We start from the raw sequence: 20,614 nt of genomic DNA on the forward strand, positions 1-20,614 counted from the left end.
GTGCCTAAGGGGTCTCTCTTTCTATCTTTTTTTAGTAGTAGAAAACAATAATTCAGGTATACTAGCCCATGTGGTCTCTCTAGCTATTTTGCATCATATATATCAAATGAATTACGTCTAGTAGTGTAGTAGAATAAGACAATTGAAATTAATTGAATCATACAGGCATAATTAAATGACTTATTTCTGATTTGAACCAAGCATTCCAAAAGCAGATCTTGACACTTTCCTCAAGAAACATGGTAAGTGATTGTTACAACATTTGCACTTGATCTTCTCAAACAACAAGAACATGAATTGATGAATCAAAATCATAATTTTGCATCCATATGATAATTTAACTAGTCCAGCCAAAAAGGTTGTACGAAGATAATATTCCAGTCGTTGATAGTGTTTCTACTTTACACTTTACTAGCCAAACATGCATGGAGGACACAATGAAAATAATGTTCATTTTATTCACACTAATAGGCAGCATGGTCCTGAAAAAAGAAAGAAATATTTTTGTTAGTAAAGGTTGGAGCCCTACTTGTTTAATTTCCATGTGTTTTTTTATTCTTTACCAATGTTCAATAATTGTGTTTAATTTTAGTTGATTTGCCTACAAGTGCGACTGGCAATCCAGAATTATATGGTGCATATATTATTTTTTATCCAGCGTTTGTTTCTTTATATTAACAATGGAATATATATTTATCTTTCATTTATTTTGTAAATTTAATTAAATTGATGGGGTATTGATGATAGATTTAAGGAATATAAAGGTCAAATTGGGATTTTGTTGTTTAATATCCATATATTGCTATTCCATGCTATATTGGATATATACTTATATGAGATATTATTTAACCAGGAAAACTTGTAGATTTTATTTATCAAACATAGTGAAATTTTTAAAAAATTATCAAGCATAGGGAGAGTTTCTCAAAATATCCTCTATATCAGTGATACAATAATTTCTGAAGCTTGACCTATATTAAATATTATTGATACAACAATTCTCTCTGATACAATCATTTACTTTGTATATTTTATTGAATCAACGACTCAAAGTGAATTATTGTATCACTAATTTAGAGTGAATTTAAGAAATTGGTGGATCATCGATACCGAGCGATTTCAGAAACTCTCGCTATGTTCAACAATTATTCAAACGTACCATTGCTATATTTGATAGTTAGACCTCAATGTATTGTTATTTCTGGAATCATCTCTACTTATAATATACTCCCGCCATTCCTAAATAAGTACTCTTTTTGACTTGAAGTCTTGAACACACCCTTTAATGAGTTTAATAAACTACTCACTCCTAGAAAATTTAAAGTAACTTTACTAACTTATCTTAATTAAATTTTCTCTCTTTTCAAGTTGACATTGAGTACTATATCTAAACTCAAGGGTATATTAGGAAAATTATGATCAGCTTAACCATACACTTCGGAACAAAATTATAACCCAAAAAACCACTTAAAGAAATGGAGTGAGTAAGGATTAATCAATACATTATTTGACCTAATACATCAAACCAAAGGAATCCTAGGTTTTGACTTTAAAGCATCTATTGTGAGATCTTAAACATTTAACTTCTCTTCTCTCGAAGTTGATGATTACGAAGATATGGGAAGTGAGTACTCATAATCATGGGAGTTGAAAAAAATAAACAGCCAAAGCATTTAAGAATATATACACCAACCAATAGATCAAATGGGACTCATAAAGAAACACAAGTAATAGTACTATATTGTTGGGAAAATAACTGATGTCAAGGCTAAGGATAATTAATATATGTGAGTTGTAGTCTTTGTTCATGATCATCATATGCATGCACGCTCTAGGATGGGTGGAAAAAAGTTGTGTAATTCTTTATTCATACAGCAATTTCATAGACCGGGCCGAGCAAGAGTGTATATTGTACGTATCAGTTCAGCCGAACCTAATAACTTAGTTCAAACTTTGTATATATTCCAAGAAACCTATTGAAATGTATATACATTAGTTTTGAATGCAATAAGTTAAAAGAATTAGGATTCAGAACGCATAAACTTTAAATTCTGATTTCGCCTCTAATTATCGAACATCTCTATTTTTTTCACCCTAGATCTTTACTTCTCAGGGAAAGAATCAAACACTTTACCTAAAGAAGTCGAGGAAAGGGAAAAAGCGAAAGATTTCTCTGAAGTCCTTTTACCCTGAAGATCGTCGTACATTTGCTTGTACAATAAAAGTCTAGTTGGATTCATACTTCAATGGGGATTGGACAAAATTTTGTAGTTCATGCAAAAAATGTTCGGAGATTTAATTTTTTTGGGTACTGCAAAAGATGTAACAAAAATCATGGTTGATGGTACGTAGTTGATGGTGGAGGTGATAGCTGTGTGGATGATAGTGATAACTAATGCGATAGTTGGCCAACAATCATATATAGTGGTGGTGATTGATGGTTGTTATGATAATTATAATTGATGGTGATGCTTTTAAACGGTATAACTAATTGTAGTGATTAGCAATGACGATTGTGAATAAGGATGATGTTTGTGTTAGTGGGGACGGTGGTAGGGAGATGGACAAGGAATGAAAAATGGAGAGAGGCAGTAGGCTTCACTATTAATGTTGTGTTTTGGGTATAAAATTTGTACGTACAAAAAGAACTTTAAATACAAGTTCAATCAACTTATGAACAATCAAAATGAAGTTCAAACTATTTTTAAAAAAATAATAAAATCATTAAGAAAGAGATACCCCAGCTGCGACCACAGATGGGCACCCGCGTCCGTAGATCGCATTGTTGCGCGAAACTAAATCTTTTGTCTCATCTGTGGACCTCACTTGCATGCGTCTAAATGACTAATTTTCAAGTTTTTTGGATTAAAGCATCACTAATTTTTAAGTTTCAAATGGACTTTGTCCAAAAAATGATCTCTCGATCATTTCTCAAAGCCGAAGTCAAGGGAACGACTTCTTCTTGCCTTACTATCCACAAGAAGGTATGCTTCCACACTAATGTGAAAAAACATTTTTTTTCTTAAAACTGAAAACGCAATTCACCTTTTCTTTATTTTTCATTCACATTTCATCACTTAAACTCAACAATTAATATGAAAATGGAGAAGCTGATGAATTACGGGAGACTTTTTTTCCTTTCATAGGTAGGCAGATAAAAAAATCTTGTACTATAATTTTTTTTTTTTTTAAATTGCACTTTAACTATAGCTTGGAGGGATTTACTACTACTGTTATTCTTGTACAACTATGTATATCCGTGAATCCTAGTCATATTTGTCTCACTTTAATTTGGATATATGTTTCACTGTACAATTTTTATGATAACTTTATTTCATTTCAAACCCCTCGCCTCCCCCAACCCCCAAAAAAAATCTAAAAGAAAATTAGTGTAGTGGATATACCAATAAAATAGAGTTACACTGATGGTAAATATTTTTTACTTTCAACTCAAAGATTGTGAGTTTGGATAATGAAGAAAGTAAAACGGATAGGAGCTCCTAAGAATGGCCAAAACAAAATTAGCGTATATACCATTTATTTGTATAGGAAAAGTATAGTCATATAGACAATTAAGGCATTTAAATATTTGATCTTTATTTATAGTGTCTATATAAAATGAGTAAAGTAGGAATAATTAGAGTATAATTAGTAACAAATGCTTCTTTGTTTAACAAGATTTGTTGAGGTATTTATGCTTTATTATTTGTGATGGAATTACTTGAATTTGATTGGTCCACATACTTCTCCAAATCTTAACTAGAACTGGTCCATAAATTTCCTTGAATTGAAGGAATAATAAAGAAAAGAAAACATCAAAATAAGTGAAAATCTTTGTTGTTAATTCAACCAAAATAATCCATGCGCCAACATGGATTGTGGTGCAGTGGATGGGGCTGCTCCACCCTTAATCAGAGGTCGAGAGTTTGACCCTGGGTATGAAGAAATTTTGTTGGGAGCGCTGTCACCTTAATGGGCCCTGCAACGCACAATCCGAATTAATCGGGGTTCCAATGCGAGCACCAAACACCGAATGGGAAATAAAAAAAAACCCACAAACAAATAAAGATAGCCGATAGGAAAAAGACTAAAAAGAGTACCGGATTTGCTTATATATTCCACACCGGCAGAAATATTGGACAATACTTACTATATAATCTCGACGTGTCGTAAGTTGTATGGGACTAAGAGTTGATGGGACTTTCATAGACGCAGCCTCGATCGTCAACGGTGCTTTGGGCTTAAAGCAAGTACAAGTCCGCCTGTGTTTGAGGGATTGAGTAAGGCGTCATTTCAAGGAATGAGAGCGCTCCTTCCTGCCAGTCAAAATGGATGGACGACGTTTTCGGGACGACTTGTCCAAAGTAATCGTTTGGTAAAATGGTTAGTCGTTGGTGGAACCATCATCTTTTTTAGATAACGAGAAATCGGTAGTGAGCCAGCACCCATATTCCATATAAAAACGAGGCTAAATTCTATATGTGTAACCATCTCTTTAAATACTTATTCGATATATCTCCTTTTCGATCCATAAGTTTCTTTTAACATATGTATTTCTTCTCATCACATATTTGAATTATTTCAATTTCACTTTCCTCATCTTAACGATCATGGATGCAATTCACACCTTCTCCCTTATATCTTCATTTTTAATTTTATCTTTTCTAGTATACCCATACATCATGGATGAAATTTCGACAATTATTTTCTGGACATTATCGTTGATCATACAAACCTCACTTTCATGTAAACATCATTGAACGTGCGCTCCAAATATTTAATTTTGATCTCACTCAACGAATTTTTTAGATTTACTAGTCTATAATACGTGCATTGCACGTGTATTTAATGTCAAAGAAGAAAGTTGCATGTATGCAAAGAACAAATTCATTATATTCGAATTAATGAATATCCAACTTTAATATATATATATATATATATATACGGTTAGACCTCTCTATAATACCCCGTCATTATAATGATATTTCACTATCCAAATAGATCCAAGAATTGTATTGTACGTTGAATTTTTACTTCGTTCATGAATAGTTTTGAAGGAACGCTTATCAACTCGTACTGTGAATACTTTTGAAGAAACGTTGCCTTGCTCTCTTCTTTGTCTCTTGATGTGTCTCTTTGTCGCATTGTTATAAGGAGATGTCAATGTATTTCACATGAAAAAAATAAGAATGAATACCTATATAATTTATATCATTCAAAATTTCAAATCACTTCTAAAGCTCTTCACACTTTTAATATATTATAGATTATAGATATAGATATATGTCTTCAGACCTCCAGTTTGGTGTTAACTCTATCGCAAGACTCGTCAATCAAGTAATGTATCATCTACAAGTAGACATACACCGGCACCTTATCTTAAATATGACTTATGATTCATTTAACATCAAGGCATATAGAAACAGGCTAAGTCAATTCCTAGTTAAACTTCATTACGAGGAACTGAATCATCCAGTACTATCCTATCTCGGATCTTGGAACTATCATGTCTGCCCTTAATTGTTATAGTCTGCTTATGTCACAGGTAGACCTCTAAACTCCAAACATCTCCCAACCCAATTACCTCGAGAGTTGCGGGAGAGATCCATCATATATATTCGAGGACAGGACCCTCCCGCAACTTCCGACATCGTCCTCTTAAACCCTATTTTCTTCTTCCTTTGTTAATTGTTTACAAATTTGATTATTTTGTATATGTATTTCTTCCCATTGAAAGAAAGTGGTTGTGATTTTCAGTCTTCCTGGCTAACAAGGTAACAATAATAAAAATCAAGGTTTCAATTCGGTAAAAACTTACACGCACCCGGTGTATACATCAAATTAATGTTCTTTATCATAGTTAAGCAATTAAATCAAGTAAAATACATCTTAATTAATCATGGTTAAGTAACATGAACTCTAAATTCAAACACATGACATGCATGTATTGGCTTGATGTATACACCTGGTGCGTGTAAGTTTTAACCGTTTCAATACTATATGAGGGCTAAATTCTAACATTTTATTTACTGAGAAAATCGTGTATTGTTTAATTTTATTCATAAGTTTTCATTAACTTAAAAAAAAAGCAAACCTGTTTCACTCCTAGATTTAAAGGACAATTATTGGAACTTAATAAGGAGGCCACAAGAGTTGAACCAATATAAATTGAGTGGTAAATTTCCATTAAGATGTTATTATACATTGGGACAAGATTAGTATTGTGAAGTGATTATAATTATGAAAAATAAGTATTTTTCACAGTATTTTTTTTTGGAAAATTACTTTCTATATCTACTTCAAGAAAAGTTAAGAATGCAGTCTAATATTAATATTATATCACATTATACCCTGTAGACACCTAAAATTTGTGGGACTCTTTAAGAAGAATTCAAATTCTATTAGAGTTTTAAGAGGTTACTTTACCCTAAATCCCGCCTATATAAATGATACCATATTCTCTGAAACAGGCATCTTGAATATCCTATAAACTGATGGGTATTCGTAAAAAAATCGAGATCTCCAATATCCCCCAAAATCATGGGATATTCATAAAGAGATCATCCTATATTCGAGAAATACGAGAAATACGCCACTAACGGTCCTCAAATTATAACAAAATCGAGAGAAGAATCAAAGGAGGAACAGATTTGTAACCACCTTATTAATCAATAAAATTATTGTTTCTTCATATTTTTATTTGTGGTTGAAGTTTATTTTCCATGAATTAAATTATGTTGCAAACAAATAAGCACACCCAGTAATTGGAGAGAAATGAGCTTTGATGCCCCTACTTCAAAGCTCGTCAAGGTGTTTGATTTGTCAGACCTGTTAGAGACGAAATTTGAAGTATTTGTGGAGCCCCTTTCTTTTTGCAAGACTTGAGCACTTTGTCGATATTCGACCTCGAAGTCATCATAATCCGAGTAGAATAACGTGAATCCCTTTCTTAGGAGTGTAAAATTCTATTTAAAACTAAATATATTCAAACCTTGTAGGATTCAGATATTAGTCTTATATCAAATTTTAATGATGTTATCCCACTTCAAAGAGGATTAGGAATTTGACTTGTTTCAAACATTGGATGTACCAGTTTTTCTTGAAGACAATTTGTTCAATAAATTCCTTTTCGAAATCAAACTGGAGGCCTTTCAGAGTCTATAAAAGGACATCACCACCCCATTAAGTCATTGTAATTCAGCCTGAGCAGAAATTCAACTCCCATTCTTCTCCTCTTTTTGCTCTTTTTCACAATTGAGCTTTCGAGCACTTTGGGGTGTTTGTGAAAGAAGCTTCATAACGCATCGTGGAGGTGTTTGAATCATGAACATCTTTTCATGTTGCAAAGTAGGCTCATGAGGCTACGTTTTATGCGAAAACCATGCTCAATCTATCTCCAGATTTGCCCAGGTATCGTTTCAAAATCAAGCCTTCAATTCTGTTTTGTTACTTTTTACTTGTTTTGTGTAGTCTCACGAAAACTCTCATATCTTGAGTTAGGAGCATCAAAATCAGGATCCATTTTATGCATTAGAAACTAGACTCGTAGATCTACGTCTTAAGCGGAAACCACACTCAGATTGCATCTGAATCGTCCCAAATATTGCTTCAAAATGGCCTTCTAATCTTGGTTTGCTAGTTTTTTTCAGCTTTGCGCAGCGTCACGATAAATTCCATATCTCGAAGTGGGAGTATCAGAATTAGGTACCACTTTTTAGATTAGAAAGTAGATTCACAGAGCTACATCTCACGTAGAAACCACCATCACATTACATCTGAATTATCCCAGATATCACTCCAAAATTTTATATCTCGATGTGGAAGTATCAAAATTAAGTGTTGTTTTTTGCATTGAAAAGTAGATTCACAGAACTACGACTCATGTGAAAAACACAATCAGATTGCATCTAAATCGTCCCAGATATTGTTCCAAAAATAGCCTTCTAATCTTGATTCGCTAGTTATTTCAGCTTTCCGCAGCGTCACGATAAATTCCATATCTCATCGTAAGAGTATCGAAATCAGGTTTCATTTTTTGCATTGGAAAGAGATTCACAGAGCTACATCTCACGTGAAATTCATTAATAGAAAACTTCTATATTTACTCAGGTAAATTTTTGAATTTACAGCCTAAATCTTGCGATACTCTATTTCTCATCAGATTTTGGGTACTTTATGAATTTCATCATCTACTTCAAGTTTTAGGCTGCATCACTTCCGCAATATGTTGAAGGCCAGAATAGAGAAATATTCAAAGTACCACAAGTCTTTTCCTTATCGAGAAGACTTTATTGCTTGAGAGATAATGAAGAATCTTTTTGCTTTAAGGACGACATCTTCAAAGGACTCCAAGTATGCATTCAAGCTTTATACTTTTTTTTTGGAGAACCGTTCACAGTTTAGACTCATGCGGGCCAGGAGTGTTTGACTTGCAGTTTAGGCTCGTGAGTCGAGGAGCATTTTTTACTTGCTGTTTAGGCTCATCGTCAAGGAGCATTTTTGACTTACAGTTTAGGCTAGTGTATAGAGGAGCATTTTTGACTTGTGGTTTAGGATCGTGCATCAAAGAGCAGCTTGACTTGCAGTTTAGGCTCGTGCATCAAGGAACATTTTGGGGAAGAATTATTGTAATGTAACTTTCCTTCCAACCCTTTGTAATGGAGTATTGTTGCACTTCAGTTTGGTATTTATTGCCCCCATTGGTTGAAGCAGATTTGCACTTGATCTTGTGCCGACTTTTGGAAGTTAGAGTTTAGAACCATTTTGATATTTTTTTATTTTGCGAGCGATCAATGTCCAAGTATCACCGTTCTTGCTATTGGAGAAGTTATTTTGTATGGATTTGCTCGTTTTTTTCTTCAAGGTTGGAACCCCAATTGGGTTAAAGCTCCTAAATTGTAGCATGCTGATTTCTTTAACATTTGGTGATTCCACAGAGTGCATGGCTTGTAGAGCTTTTGCATTTGAACCTTTCATATGGTGCAGTTTGGCGCTAGCATGATTTGCATCAACTGTATCACCATCGTCAATGATGATCTTTTCCTCTTACATTAATGTCATGATCTTTTCCTTCAAGATGAAGCATTTTGTAGTGTGATGACCAATAATGCGGTGAAATTTGTAGTTTTAGGATCGTCAACTTTGTTTGATTCTTCAGGTCGCTTTGAGTTAGGGAGTTCAATGACTTCTTTGGCTTGTAACTCATCAAGAGTCCCAGAAACATCAGATTCGAAAAAAAGATATACCCTTGCTTGTAACTCCTTCAAGGTTGGTTGATTTTTTACCTCTCACATTTGTTGTTTTGGAGCTTTCTCTTTTAAATTTTGTCTTGTGGAGGCCTTCGTAAAACTCACAGTTGTCGTCATAGATTCCCCAATTTGATCTTTGGACAAATCTTTGAATTTTGTGACTTTTTTCGAAGGATAAAAAATAGGTGACGCCATTCTTTGACTTGCAATACTTAGCTACATGTCATGAGTGCGAGTAGCTAATTCTTCAAAAGTTTGAGGCTTAATTCCTTGGAGGATATACATAAGGCCCCAACGCATCCCTTGAATGCAAATTTCAATCGCGGATGTTTCAGAAAATTGATCCTTGCAATTGAAGCTCAATGTTCGCCAACGATTTATGTTGTCCACTATAGGATCATCTTTACTTTGTCTTGTGTTTGTCAATTCCATCATGCTGAACGTACATCGGGTGCTGTAGAAACGATTTAGGAACTGACTTTCTAGTTGCTCCCAACAATCAATTGATTTAGACTCCAAGTTCGTGTACCAATCAAAGGCGTTGCCTTTCAAAGAGCGAACAAACTGCTTCACAAGAAGATCACCATGTGTGCCAGCATTGCCACAAGTTTCAACAAAATGAGCGATGTGTTGCCTTGGATTTCCCTTTCCATCAAATTATTAAAACTTTGGCGATTGATATCCAATTGGGATCGGTAAGCCCTCGATTCACTTAGAATACGACTTTGAGTATCCTATGAAACTTTGTGATGGACCACCATATTATTCATTGATGGTATTTGCAATCATATCTTGCAGTTTTTGAACTATTAGAGTAGCAACCGAAGTAGATTGCTTCTCTTTTTGAGATTTAGTTTTGCTAGATGACTTATCGACATCCTTATTTTGCAAAGTAAAGCAGGGTGGATAAGTAGGGTCATGGCTCGATTCTCCAGGGGAGAAGAACTCTAACTTGTCCATCAGTTGAGCAATTTGAAGATCTTTATCCTTGACAGATTTCTTCAAAACGTCAATGGTTTTTTCCATTATTGCGAACTTCTCATCCATATCAGTTGCGTCGGCCATCAAGGCGTTGACCTTTGTTGAAGTTGGTGAATCAGTCAAATCTTCAGATTCACTAAAATTGATGCCAGTTTGAGAGAATTTATCATATAGTAAGGACGTCAAATTGCCCCCAAAAGCTGCAGCTTCAGCCGTCATATCAAATTTGATCTTTTTTGCCTTATCCAAAGAAGAGAAGTATTCAGATACGTCCCAACCACTGGTCTTAAATTTACGCTGAGTGAGGGGACCAGTAAGGCTGAGCTCATCAGATGTGGCAGTAGCAGAGTTCTTGCATGAGACATATTTTGTATTTTTAAAGTCCATAGAAGTAGTTGAATTTGATTTGCAGGAAGAAGAGATGGAGAGCAGAACTTGTCTCACTGGGCGTGCCAAAATTTGTTCCCAACATATTTTCGTTAGTGCTGAAAATTAACTGCAAGCAAAAATGTAATAAACAAAAGGTATGATTTTATTTAAATGAATTTTGCGGGTACAATTTTGTTATTCTCTTGATTCTTCTCTCTTAAGCTTTTATGTCATTTGAAGACTTTTTGTAGCATGTTTCTTGAACGTAGGATGATTTAAACCTCCTAGAAATGCATTTGGATCTCTAGAAATTGTTTGACAGCACTTCGTCTTGTCGAGTTGATATTCAGGTAGAACTCCGATAGTCAATTCGTTGAAAAATCGTGTAGTCAATGCAGAAGTTTCCTCTAATTCTTGCAGAATGACCTCATGAAATTGTGTAAACCTCCTATTTATAGTTGTAGGGGGTAGGCAGTCCAAGTGTAAATAACATTTTTTGCCTCATTATGATTGGTCCATTCAATTTTCAAGCTTATCACAAATGTTATGTGACAAGGTTGTTTTTGATTGGTCAAAAATATGTCATTTGGGACACTTGACGATGTTTTATTGGCTCTTGAACTTGACTTGGATTGCCACATCATTTGAGTGTATGGCCTTGCCTCATTGGAATTTGATTTGACTGGGATGCCATGTCCCTTGACACGTGGCATAAGTTTGGGCCTCAAGGTAAGATGGACCTTGAAGTCCTTGATGAGAAATAAAATGGACTTATTATTTTTATATCCCAAAATAATTTTAGATGCAATAAAATATGGGTCAAATTCAAATTTTATATGAATTTGACCCAATAAATTTTACGTGTCTGCATACCCTATTTAGCCATTATTTGTGTATAGATATTATATATAATAATTTTCAACTGATATAGATAATATTGTGTAATAATATGTATAATATTATATATTGAATTATGCGATATAATATTTTTGTCCGGACAGGATAGAGCTAGGCGGCAAACTAGGAGTCTGGGTTTTAATTCAAACTTTTTTGATGTAAAATATACTATTTATACATAATTGAAATTATTTTTAATGTATATATGAAATATACGTCTAATATTTTTGATTAATTTATATATTTATTTTTTTTATAATATTTATATTCTCTTAATAAAAATCTTGACTCCTGGACGATATATTTTTTATAAGACGGAATACATATATAGGCCCCTGAACTATTTCATTTTTTTCGTATAGGCACCTCAATTAAACCAGTTACCTATTGAACCCTTTGCTCCTTCATAAATGGTTTCAATTAAGCACAATTATCCGATGTGGCAATTTGTGTGTTCTCACGTCTGTGAAACGCGTGAAATGTAAATGGACCAGCTTATGTGGCACGCCCAACAGATCTTTTATCCTCTTTTATACCCAATTTATTTCAAAAAACCCTAATTCCTTTTCCCTCTTTCTTCCTCTATTCTTAATATCCACCATTTTTGTCTTAAATTCTCCTTCTCCTCTTAAATTTCTTTTCCCTCTTTTTTCTTTTTCTTCAATTTTTTCTCTTGCTCCACTTAAATTCTCATTCTCTTATTAATTTCTTCTTCTTACTCGTTTTTAGTAGTAATGTCTAATTCATGTTTTTTCATTGTGTTCATCTTCCTCAACTGCAAAAGGAGTATGTTTATGTGGGGTCAAAGCTGAAATTAAGATCTCATAGACACAACTCAACACTGATCGGAGATTCTTTTGATGCAAAACTTCAAACGTATTCATCTTTTGCTGTTTCATTGGGCGAAATAAATTACTTAGATTGGTGAAAACCATTTTTTAGTTTAATTTTTGGCGTCTTAATTTTTCTTTAAACTTGTAGGCGAGAGTTGGATGCAATTACTTCAATTGGTATGATGACGAAATGCCTCCTCAAGCAAAGTGGGTGATGTGGGGTTTATTGAAAAAAGTCAAATCATTTGAAGAAGAGAGGAATCGATCAAGAAAATTAATAGTGATATGCGTTGGTTCAATAGTGATTTTGGCTACATGGAATTTCTTCAAGAAATGTTCTTAGATTTTGACAAATATTGGCGTTTAATTTTCTTATATATGAGACTATTTTTATTTGGCTAATTCGTCAACAAATTACTTTTATGGTACTGTTATACTTTGGCTTTCCTGTTGTAGTAGGTTTGTTGATATTTAAATTGTGTATGAAATAATTAAGAAGGAATGAAGATAAGTTGTGAAGTATTATTCTACTATATTTTGAGTTTGCTTTCCTGTTGTAATTGGTTTAGTTAGGTTAGTGTACTCTATCTTTTAGAGTTCAAATGATTCATTTAAATGATTCAGAGATGTCAAATGTTTCACACAAAATGAATCACCATTCAATTATTATATAAAGCGCAAGAACACAAATGCAATTGGTCGACATTTTAAACACAATAATCTATCATTTAACTGCTCAAAATGAGCTCCAACCATACATGAAGTGTTCTTAAAAAATAAATCTAAAACATACCACAAAATATAGTTCAGAATCTTCAAAAAAATCCAACAAAGTACCAAAGTAGCCATACAACTAATCACCAAAACATACATTGTACTAAAAACACAATTAATTCAACAACTTCATATTCCTCCTGATGCACTAGACCTTTCAAGTTGGCTTGTTTTTGACTGACTCATACGTTGCAATTGAGAAGTTGTGACAACTTTCTTTCCCTTTCACTTCATTCCTCAAGACTTGTAACCAATATCAATATTTGTTTGAGTTGCATCTTTGTAAACTCTCGGAAGGACAACTCTTTTACCTCTAGTTCTAGGCTACATAAAATGAAGTAGAATTATCTTTGTCAAAAGATAATTAAGAATTTTATGAAGTTGTAATTCATACTTACATTTAATGTTTGACTGCCACTCATTTGATCAGTGTAGATACCAAATCCTACAGTCTTAGACCTCTTTTGTCCTACTGATGATTTGATGCTCCAGTGGTCCTTTTTTTCCAAGTTGTTGATCAGATATACTTTTTTTCCTCTACCTCTACCAGTGCCTCTTCCAGTTCTTTTGTCTTTGTCAGCTCCCTTACCTTTGTCAGTACCTTGACCTCTACCTCTACCTCTTCCAGTTGGCTAAACTCTTATAACTGCCAAGGTATCAACATACATAGAACTGTTGAAATTTGATGGCTGGCCGAAGGTTGGTGGCATGCTAGAACTTGCTACCTGGCTAGAGCTTTCAAGTTATCTCATTCCATCCTAACAATAAAGGATATTAAATATATAGTATAATATCAAAATTTAATTATTAAATTAAAATATATGAGTGCATTACCTGAGCTTTACAGACAGTTCTTTCATGACCAATTTGATAACATTTAGAGCAAGAAATTTTCAGTCCTTTCCTGGATAGCTTCCTATACTTTTTCTTAGGCTCATTCTTCCCTTTCTTTCTGTTCTTTCTTAGTCTTCCAGACATTATTCTAGGCTCAGGCGGATCAATCACTACACCACTTGTGTTAGGCCACATTTTCATATTAGGTATTGGCTGAAGAAAGTAGTCATATGCCTTCAAGAATGTATCTTTCTTATACCACTCTTCCACATAAAATTCAGGCTCTATACCTTTATGTTGATAAGCTAATACAATATGTTTACGTGGTATGACTCTCAATTTCCAGCTTCTACAAGTGCAAGTCCTTACCCTAATATCAATTATATATTTATAAGGACTATCTAAAATTTCATACCTAATCTGTCCATTGAACCTAACTGTGCAATTTTTAGCCATATCTTTGTTTGCTTGAAGTACTAGCAAAGCCATAGAAGAGATGTCTGAAATCTAGGTATAATCAAACTTCCTCATTTCAACATTTCTATTCATTATCTTGTGTCTAATCTCCTCTAACATACTGATTACAGATTTATGTCTAGCAGCTAAAATTCATGAATTAAATGTCTCACACATATTATTTTCAACAATGTCACATTTAGAATGTTCCCTAAAATATGTCTTGTACCATGATTTTTTTTCATAATGTAATAAGTCCTCACAAATATCCTTACCAAGTTGACTGAGTTTGCCCATATCATCCGTAAACTTCACTTCAAAATTGGATTTAGTACGCCTCCAAAATGGTTTTCTTCTTTCTTCTCCTCTCCAGGTCTGATGCCAATCGGACTAGATGTGTCTTGCACACCACCTTATTTCATAATCTGGTAGCAACTCAAGTATAATAGGCACAAGACCCTACATCAACATTAATACAAAATTAAAACACAAAATATATGAACATGGACTGTATAGTAAATAAATAAGAGATCAAAATTAAAGTATAAAAATTAGACTAACCTTTTGCATATCTGACATGATAGTCAGTCCATGTCCAGTGCCTAAGTTCAAATCTTGAATCAAGTAGTTAATGAAGAAACTCCAACTATGTTTTGTCTCTTGATCAATCACTGTCCAGGATATTGGATACATTTGATTATTTTCATTTCTACCAACTGCAACTAACAATTCACCCTTGCAAGAATCTTTCAAAAAACAATCATCTAAACCAATAATTTTTCTGCATCCTGTTAGCCAACCTCTCTTTAATGCATCAAAGTACAAATAAAAATAAACAAATATATTTTTTTTCAAGTTGAGACTCTCTATCTATCCTCACCCAATAAGAACTGCCAGGATTAGTATGTTTTATCATGTCTGCATAATCACACAACCTTGAAAATTTCATATTTCAATCACCCAAGAATTCTTTAATGACTTTATTCTTTGCCTTGCAATAGATAGTTTTTTTCACATACAAGTTATTTCATCCTTGAACTTACTTGCAATAAACTTAAATGTGCACAACTTATTTTTGGTTGTAGTAGTGCATACATGTTCAGGACAGTAGTGGATGACAACAAAGTCACCAGAATGCTTATCAATACTAGCAGACAACAACCATTTACATTTCTTGTCCTCACACCTAACTTTAACTCTATGCTTCTCATTAGGCTTAAGCTTCAATCTAACTTTGTATTCAACAACATACTTTGCCACAATCTTTCTCAATTGCTTAGCATTTTCAAATATCATACGAAGCTCAAGTATAGCCACACCACAATCAGGATCAAATCTTACCTTTTTACTTTTCCTTCTTTCTGGTAAATCAACTCCCCTGACAGCTTCAGGTTCTAATTCATCCCTACTGTCATCACTATCAAGATCTGAACAATATATATACTCCTCATCTTCCCCTAATCTTTCACTGTATCTAGCAGCCATATTCCTTCCAATATCTTCAAATCCCCGATCAACGCCTGCTGATCCAAGTTTTATTTCCTTATTTTGGACAGGTTTTTTTTTCCACACAGTTTCTCCTTTCATTTCTAAGAGTTCTTAACTCTTCATCAACCTCAAAATCATCATCTTCTGGTATATTAAACTCTTGAGAATCAACATTACCATCAAGATCTGTTTCATCTCTTTCTAGATCTGAGAGTTCATCTACACCAAATTCTACATCTATGTTGTCAGTTTGGGTAGGTTCCTTATCTAGCCCTTCAACATTAATATCTTGAACTGTTGATATATTCTTACCCACATTATTATTTTCACCAACCACATTACTGCTTTGATCACCTACTGGACCACAAAGAAAAATAGATGGGACCCCATCTTCTACCACTTCCCACTCATCCACAACATGATTCACATGCAAGTCTAAAAAGTCCCCATATTTTAGGTCTTCAACAAGACTTACTAAACTCAAGTTGTTTTCTACTTCAATAAAAACTTTCTTTTTAGGGTCTTTAAAGTAGAACCCACAACAATCAAATATCCAAATTCTTTAGTATAATAAAGCAACTCAATTAAAGAAAAGTGGTCCTAGTCGATACTTACATATTCCATCTCACTTTCTTCTATGTAGCGTGGACCAGATTTTTTATCAGAAACAAACTTGCCATCGTGGTGAAAACGAGTTATAATAATAATAATAATAATAATAATAATAATAATAATAATAATAATAATAATAATAATAATAATAATATCCATCAGATTTCTGAAACAAAGCCCCAAAAATTTCTAACAAGTTATAAATAGTAAAATCCTAAAAAAATCCTAGCTTTTTCCAGATATTTTTAAACTACCATTACTAACGTAATATACTAACAAAGCACTAAAAAATAATTTACAACTATAATACGTGATAAAAATGTGACAATATTGACATTTAAAACATACCTGAGTGTGATTGAACCCCAAATCAACAATAATTCTTGAGATCCAACTCCAAATTCGTCGCAACCACTAAAGAAATGTTAAAATCAATGTCAAACTTAAACTAATCACTCAAAAACACTATGTAACTTTTCATTTTACAACTTACGAAGCATAAATTAGTAGTACTAGGAAGTGAATCGCGATTTTAGGATTTTTGATAGAGAGATTTGGGGGTGGGTATGAAGGGTGTGACGTTTTATGGGGAAAATGGAGTGGAATTTTTTTTTGTGTATTAATTATAAGAGAAGGTGAGGTGTAAAATATGAATGGTTCTAATTGGTTGCACTTTATACGTAGGAGGCGACTACATACACATGCTCAACACGTTAAAAATGAAGGCTTTAAAAAGGTGTCACGATAATTATGCTTAATTGAAATTATTTATGAAGGACCAAAGGGTTCAATAGATAAATAGTTTAATTGAGGTGTCTATATAAAAAAAAAATATATGTATTTAACCTTTTTTACAATTTCACCTCTTTTTACGGGGAAAATGTTAGATGACATCATAGATGAATAAACAAAAAGAATTCATACTCACTGTTGATGAAATTATTAATTATTTTCAGAAAATTCACATGCAGTCAGAGACATGGAATATTCATTTTCATTCATTAATTTCTTTTGTGGGGTCCATACGCGTTTTGGCTGTCGGCTGGTTGTTGAGTTGCGTAACTGTGGGGGGCGCCGTAGGGTATCCCCCGCCCATTAAGGTTCCTATTGGAATTTGACCTGGATTTTATGGATAATCGAGCTTATGTCAGTTAATTTATTTCATTTTGTTGTTACTTCAAACAGAGCTTTGAGGGTTTGGTAAAATTGTTCTTACATGATAAAAGGTAATGAGTTCAAGTTATAAAAATAATATTTGATTAAAAAAGATGAGGTTAAATTATATATAATAAATTTTTATGATTTGATTCTTTCTTAAATCTACCATATAACAGAAATTTTAATAATTATTTAATAGGGTATATAAAAACAATATAAAATATGATATTTTAGTAATATTTATATTAGTTATGTTTGATTTTTTTAATGTAATATTTGATTTGATGTATTATAAAATAACATAAATTGCATAAGTTTTAGAAAAAAATATTTTTTTATAAAAATATTGTCCATAAATATGATGGAAAGAATGTAAAAATAATTTTAAGGAGCAATTATGATTTTAACCATACTATTATTATTGATACAACGGATTCATGAATCATGTATCAATAATACATTTCTTAACACGAAATATAGCGTATAACTAATGCAAACATTGATAATACATAAAATAAAAAAATATCTAGTTAATTATTAATAATACACAAAATTAATACATACATTATTTTTCGTGATATGCTCTACTAAACGACCCTCAATGTATCGTCTGTTCTTTTATTCTTTTTGTAATCTCTCGAAAATTGTAAGATCGACAAAAGTAAAATGGAAAAAGGTTCAAAAATATCCTCGAACTATTGAAAATAAAGCAAATATACCCCTCATTAGATTTTGGTATTAAAATTGCCCTCACTGTTAGTTAAACGGACCAAAAATACCCTTCTCCTTTAACAGACTTCCACCTCACATAAAAATGCCTTAAAAAGTTATTTCTGACTGTCATGAAATTTTCAACTTAATATTTTCACATTATTATTGCTCATTCACCATAAATAAACTATACAACACTATATCATGTTCATCTCCTCAGGTATCTATGTCTGACACCAATTTCAAATCTATTTCCTCCATCACCCACAAAAATAATCAAAGACTTTTCGATGTCTCGTGTTCCCAAAAAGGTCAAAGCAAAACTCATCAAAAATTTCAAAAATTCCCAAATTCAAAATTAGATTATGCAACAAAAAAAATGAAAGTCTTTTTGTCTATGAGAAAAGCAAAGCAATATTCGGGTTGTATACTGGTAAGTAAAGGTATAGGAGAACAAAAGAAAGAAGAAATCGAGAATATAGTGAAGCGCCTGTAATAGAGAAGAAATCCGACGAAATTGTAAGCATTATATGTGTTAATATCTCTAGATTTTGAAATTCGGAGTTGTTTTTAGTTATTAAGTGAACAATATGTTGAATTGAATTTGATTTGTTGATGAATTCTGTAAAAGTATAACAATCTCAAAACAGGTAAAAAAAAAGAAAAAAGGGTGTCACAAAGAAGATAATACACATAAAAAATAAGTTGTCTAAGTTAAAAATTTCATATCAGCCAGAAATAATTTTTTTAAAGATTTTTTATGTAACGTGAAAGTTCGTTAAAGGATAAGGGTATTTTTGGTCCCTTTAACTAACGATGAAGGTATTTTTAATACCAAAATCTAATTAGGGATATGTTTGCTCCATTTTTAATAGTTCAAGGATATTTTTAAACCTTTTCCAAAAGTAAAATTTCATTTTGTACTATTTTAATTTTAAATACAAAACGTTGTCGGTATTTCTCTTTCTTTGTTTTGAACATAAATTAGTTGAATCTCTCTCTTCCATAATCAAGCTAAACGAATTAATTAAATTAAGAAAAAAATAAAAGAAGTAACATACTTAAGATTTAAATTATGAAAAATAGCAATACTTTAATGAAATTACATTGTATAGCAAAAGTAATTTTTTTTAATTGTGGTCCCCACTTACAACCTTTGAGAAGTTACCATCTATAATGTTGCACTTTTTACCCCACTTCTCTTTTTCTTTCATTTAATTAATTTTACTTTACCTTTTTTCTCAGATTTCTCTTTCAATTTGTTCCCTTTCTCACGTCTTTTTCATGATTTGATAAGGATAGTGTTCCACAATTTCAGGTAACTAATTTATTTCAGTTATTGCATGTTATCAAGTTCATAATTTTTTTTTGTATTTTGTACTGTAAACCATTAGCAACTTCGAGTTTGAGTTTTTTATGCTCTAATAGCAGAACACACACCAAAAACATGAACAAATAGGGGTATACCCCCTATTAATTTATTATCTGATAATACACCATCATTTAGTCATGGATTAACTCAAGACAAAGTATTTAAAGTTGTTTCTACACCTATACAGTTGAAGAAATCAGTGAGTATGAAGGAGCTTAGGTCGAAGTTTCGTAACGATCCAGTGAAGATGATTGATATTTTAAAAAAAATGGTTGAAAAAAATTCCTTCTCCAAAAGCTACAAAATTACAAAAATATGAGAAGAAAATGAAAGTAAAAGAAATTGCATATTCAAGCAATGTTGTAAATGATGATGTTGAAAACTCTTCTGGTAATGAATCGGAAGAAGATAAGGAGGAAGATGTATTTTTCTGTGTATATGTATTTTTATGTACTAATATTTATTTAGCAATTTCAGTAAAGCTGATATCATTTTGGGGTAATATGTATTTTGGTGAAGCTGATACATATTTACTGATATGTATTTTGGTGAGGCTGATAGCTTAAATATACATTTTGGGGTAATATATATTTATTTGTATTTATATGTTAAATACATATGCTAATTTACATGTATGAAAAATACATTTATATATAGACTATTTATGAAGAGGTATTTGCCTATATATATATTTTTTAATAATTTTTATGTATTTTCAGTATATTGCAATGTTGAAATATACATTTGGGTATTCTGTTTGTTTAAATATGCAGTTGGGGTTATGGACTATATATAGTTACATATGCAGAATGTCTTTCTTATGGTCAAGACGTTCCTTCGATTGAGTTCAATCCCAACGTACTTCGTACAAGATATGCTTC

General features: G+C 32.5%; 1 protein-coding gene and 2 long non-coding RNA genes across 9 annotated transcripts; 1 reads left to right on the plus strand and 2 right to left on the minus strand.

Moving 5' to 3' along the window:
* Positions 1 to 203: 203 nt before the first annotated feature.
* On the minus strand, positions 204 to 4,291 carry LOC107867493. Its single transcript, XR_007054577.1, has 3 exons — positions 4,151 to 4,291; positions 2,135 to 3,979; positions 204 to 482 (listed from the first exon to the last, which is right to left on the minus strand). It is a non-coding gene; the product is annotated as an uncharacterized LOC107867493 (long non-coding RNA).
* On the plus strand, positions 2,847 to 4,611 carry LOC124897707. Its single transcript, XR_007054578.1, has 2 exons — positions 2,847 to 2,984; positions 3,888 to 4,611. It is a non-coding gene; the product is annotated as an uncharacterized LOC124897707 (long non-coding RNA).
* Positions 4,612 to 13,030: 8,419 nt separating this feature from the next.
* LOC107867492 lies at positions 13,031 to 17,237 on the minus strand. Of its 7 annotated transcripts, none has more exons than XR_007054584.1 (5): positions 16,986 to 17,147; positions 16,841 to 16,906; positions 14,668 to 14,851; positions 13,501 to 13,860; positions 13,031 to 13,421 (listed from the first exon to the last, which is right to left on the minus strand). XR_007054584.1 is itself a non-coding variant. In XM_047410953.1 (2 exons), exons 1-2 carry the CDS (start codon positions 15,977 to 15,979, stop codon positions 14,783 to 14,785), a joined length of 315 nt encoding a protein of 104 aa, XP_047266909.1. In that variant the 5' UTR covers positions 15,980 to 16,568; the 3' UTR covers positions 14,571 to 14,782. The 7 variants fall into 7 exon arrangements, 1 of the variants encoding a protein (XP_047266909.1); XR_007054581.1 differs by adding an exon at positions 14,954 to 15,063 and having other exon boundaries at positions 16,841 to 17,137; XR_007054579.1 differs by adding an exon at positions 14,954 to 15,063 and having other exon boundaries at positions 13,031 to 13,426; positions 16,841 to 17,135.
* Between the last annotated feature and the right edge of the window lie 3,377 nt (positions 17,238 to 20,614).

The sequence above is a fragment of the Capsicum annuum genome, chromosome 4 (assembly GCF_002878395.1).
Source record: "Capsicum annuum cultivar UCD-10X-F1 chromosome 4, UCD10Xv1.1, whole genome shotgun sequence".
Taxonomy (NCBI): Eukaryota; Viridiplantae; Streptophyta; class Magnoliopsida; order Solanales; family Solanaceae; genus Capsicum; species Capsicum annuum.

What these genes read in the sequence shown, in the direction of transcription:
- LOC107867492 (XM_047410953.1), bottom strand. Translation starts at nt 15,979, where the DNA reads ATGAAAGGAGAAACTGTGTGGAAAAAAAAACCTGTCCAAAATAAGGAA. An exon ending in AAAGAAGGAAAAGTAAAAAG is followed by an intron (nt 14,852 to 15,733) that starts GTAAGATTTGAT and finishes ATGTTGATGTAG; the next exon opens with GGTCTTGTGCCTATTATACT.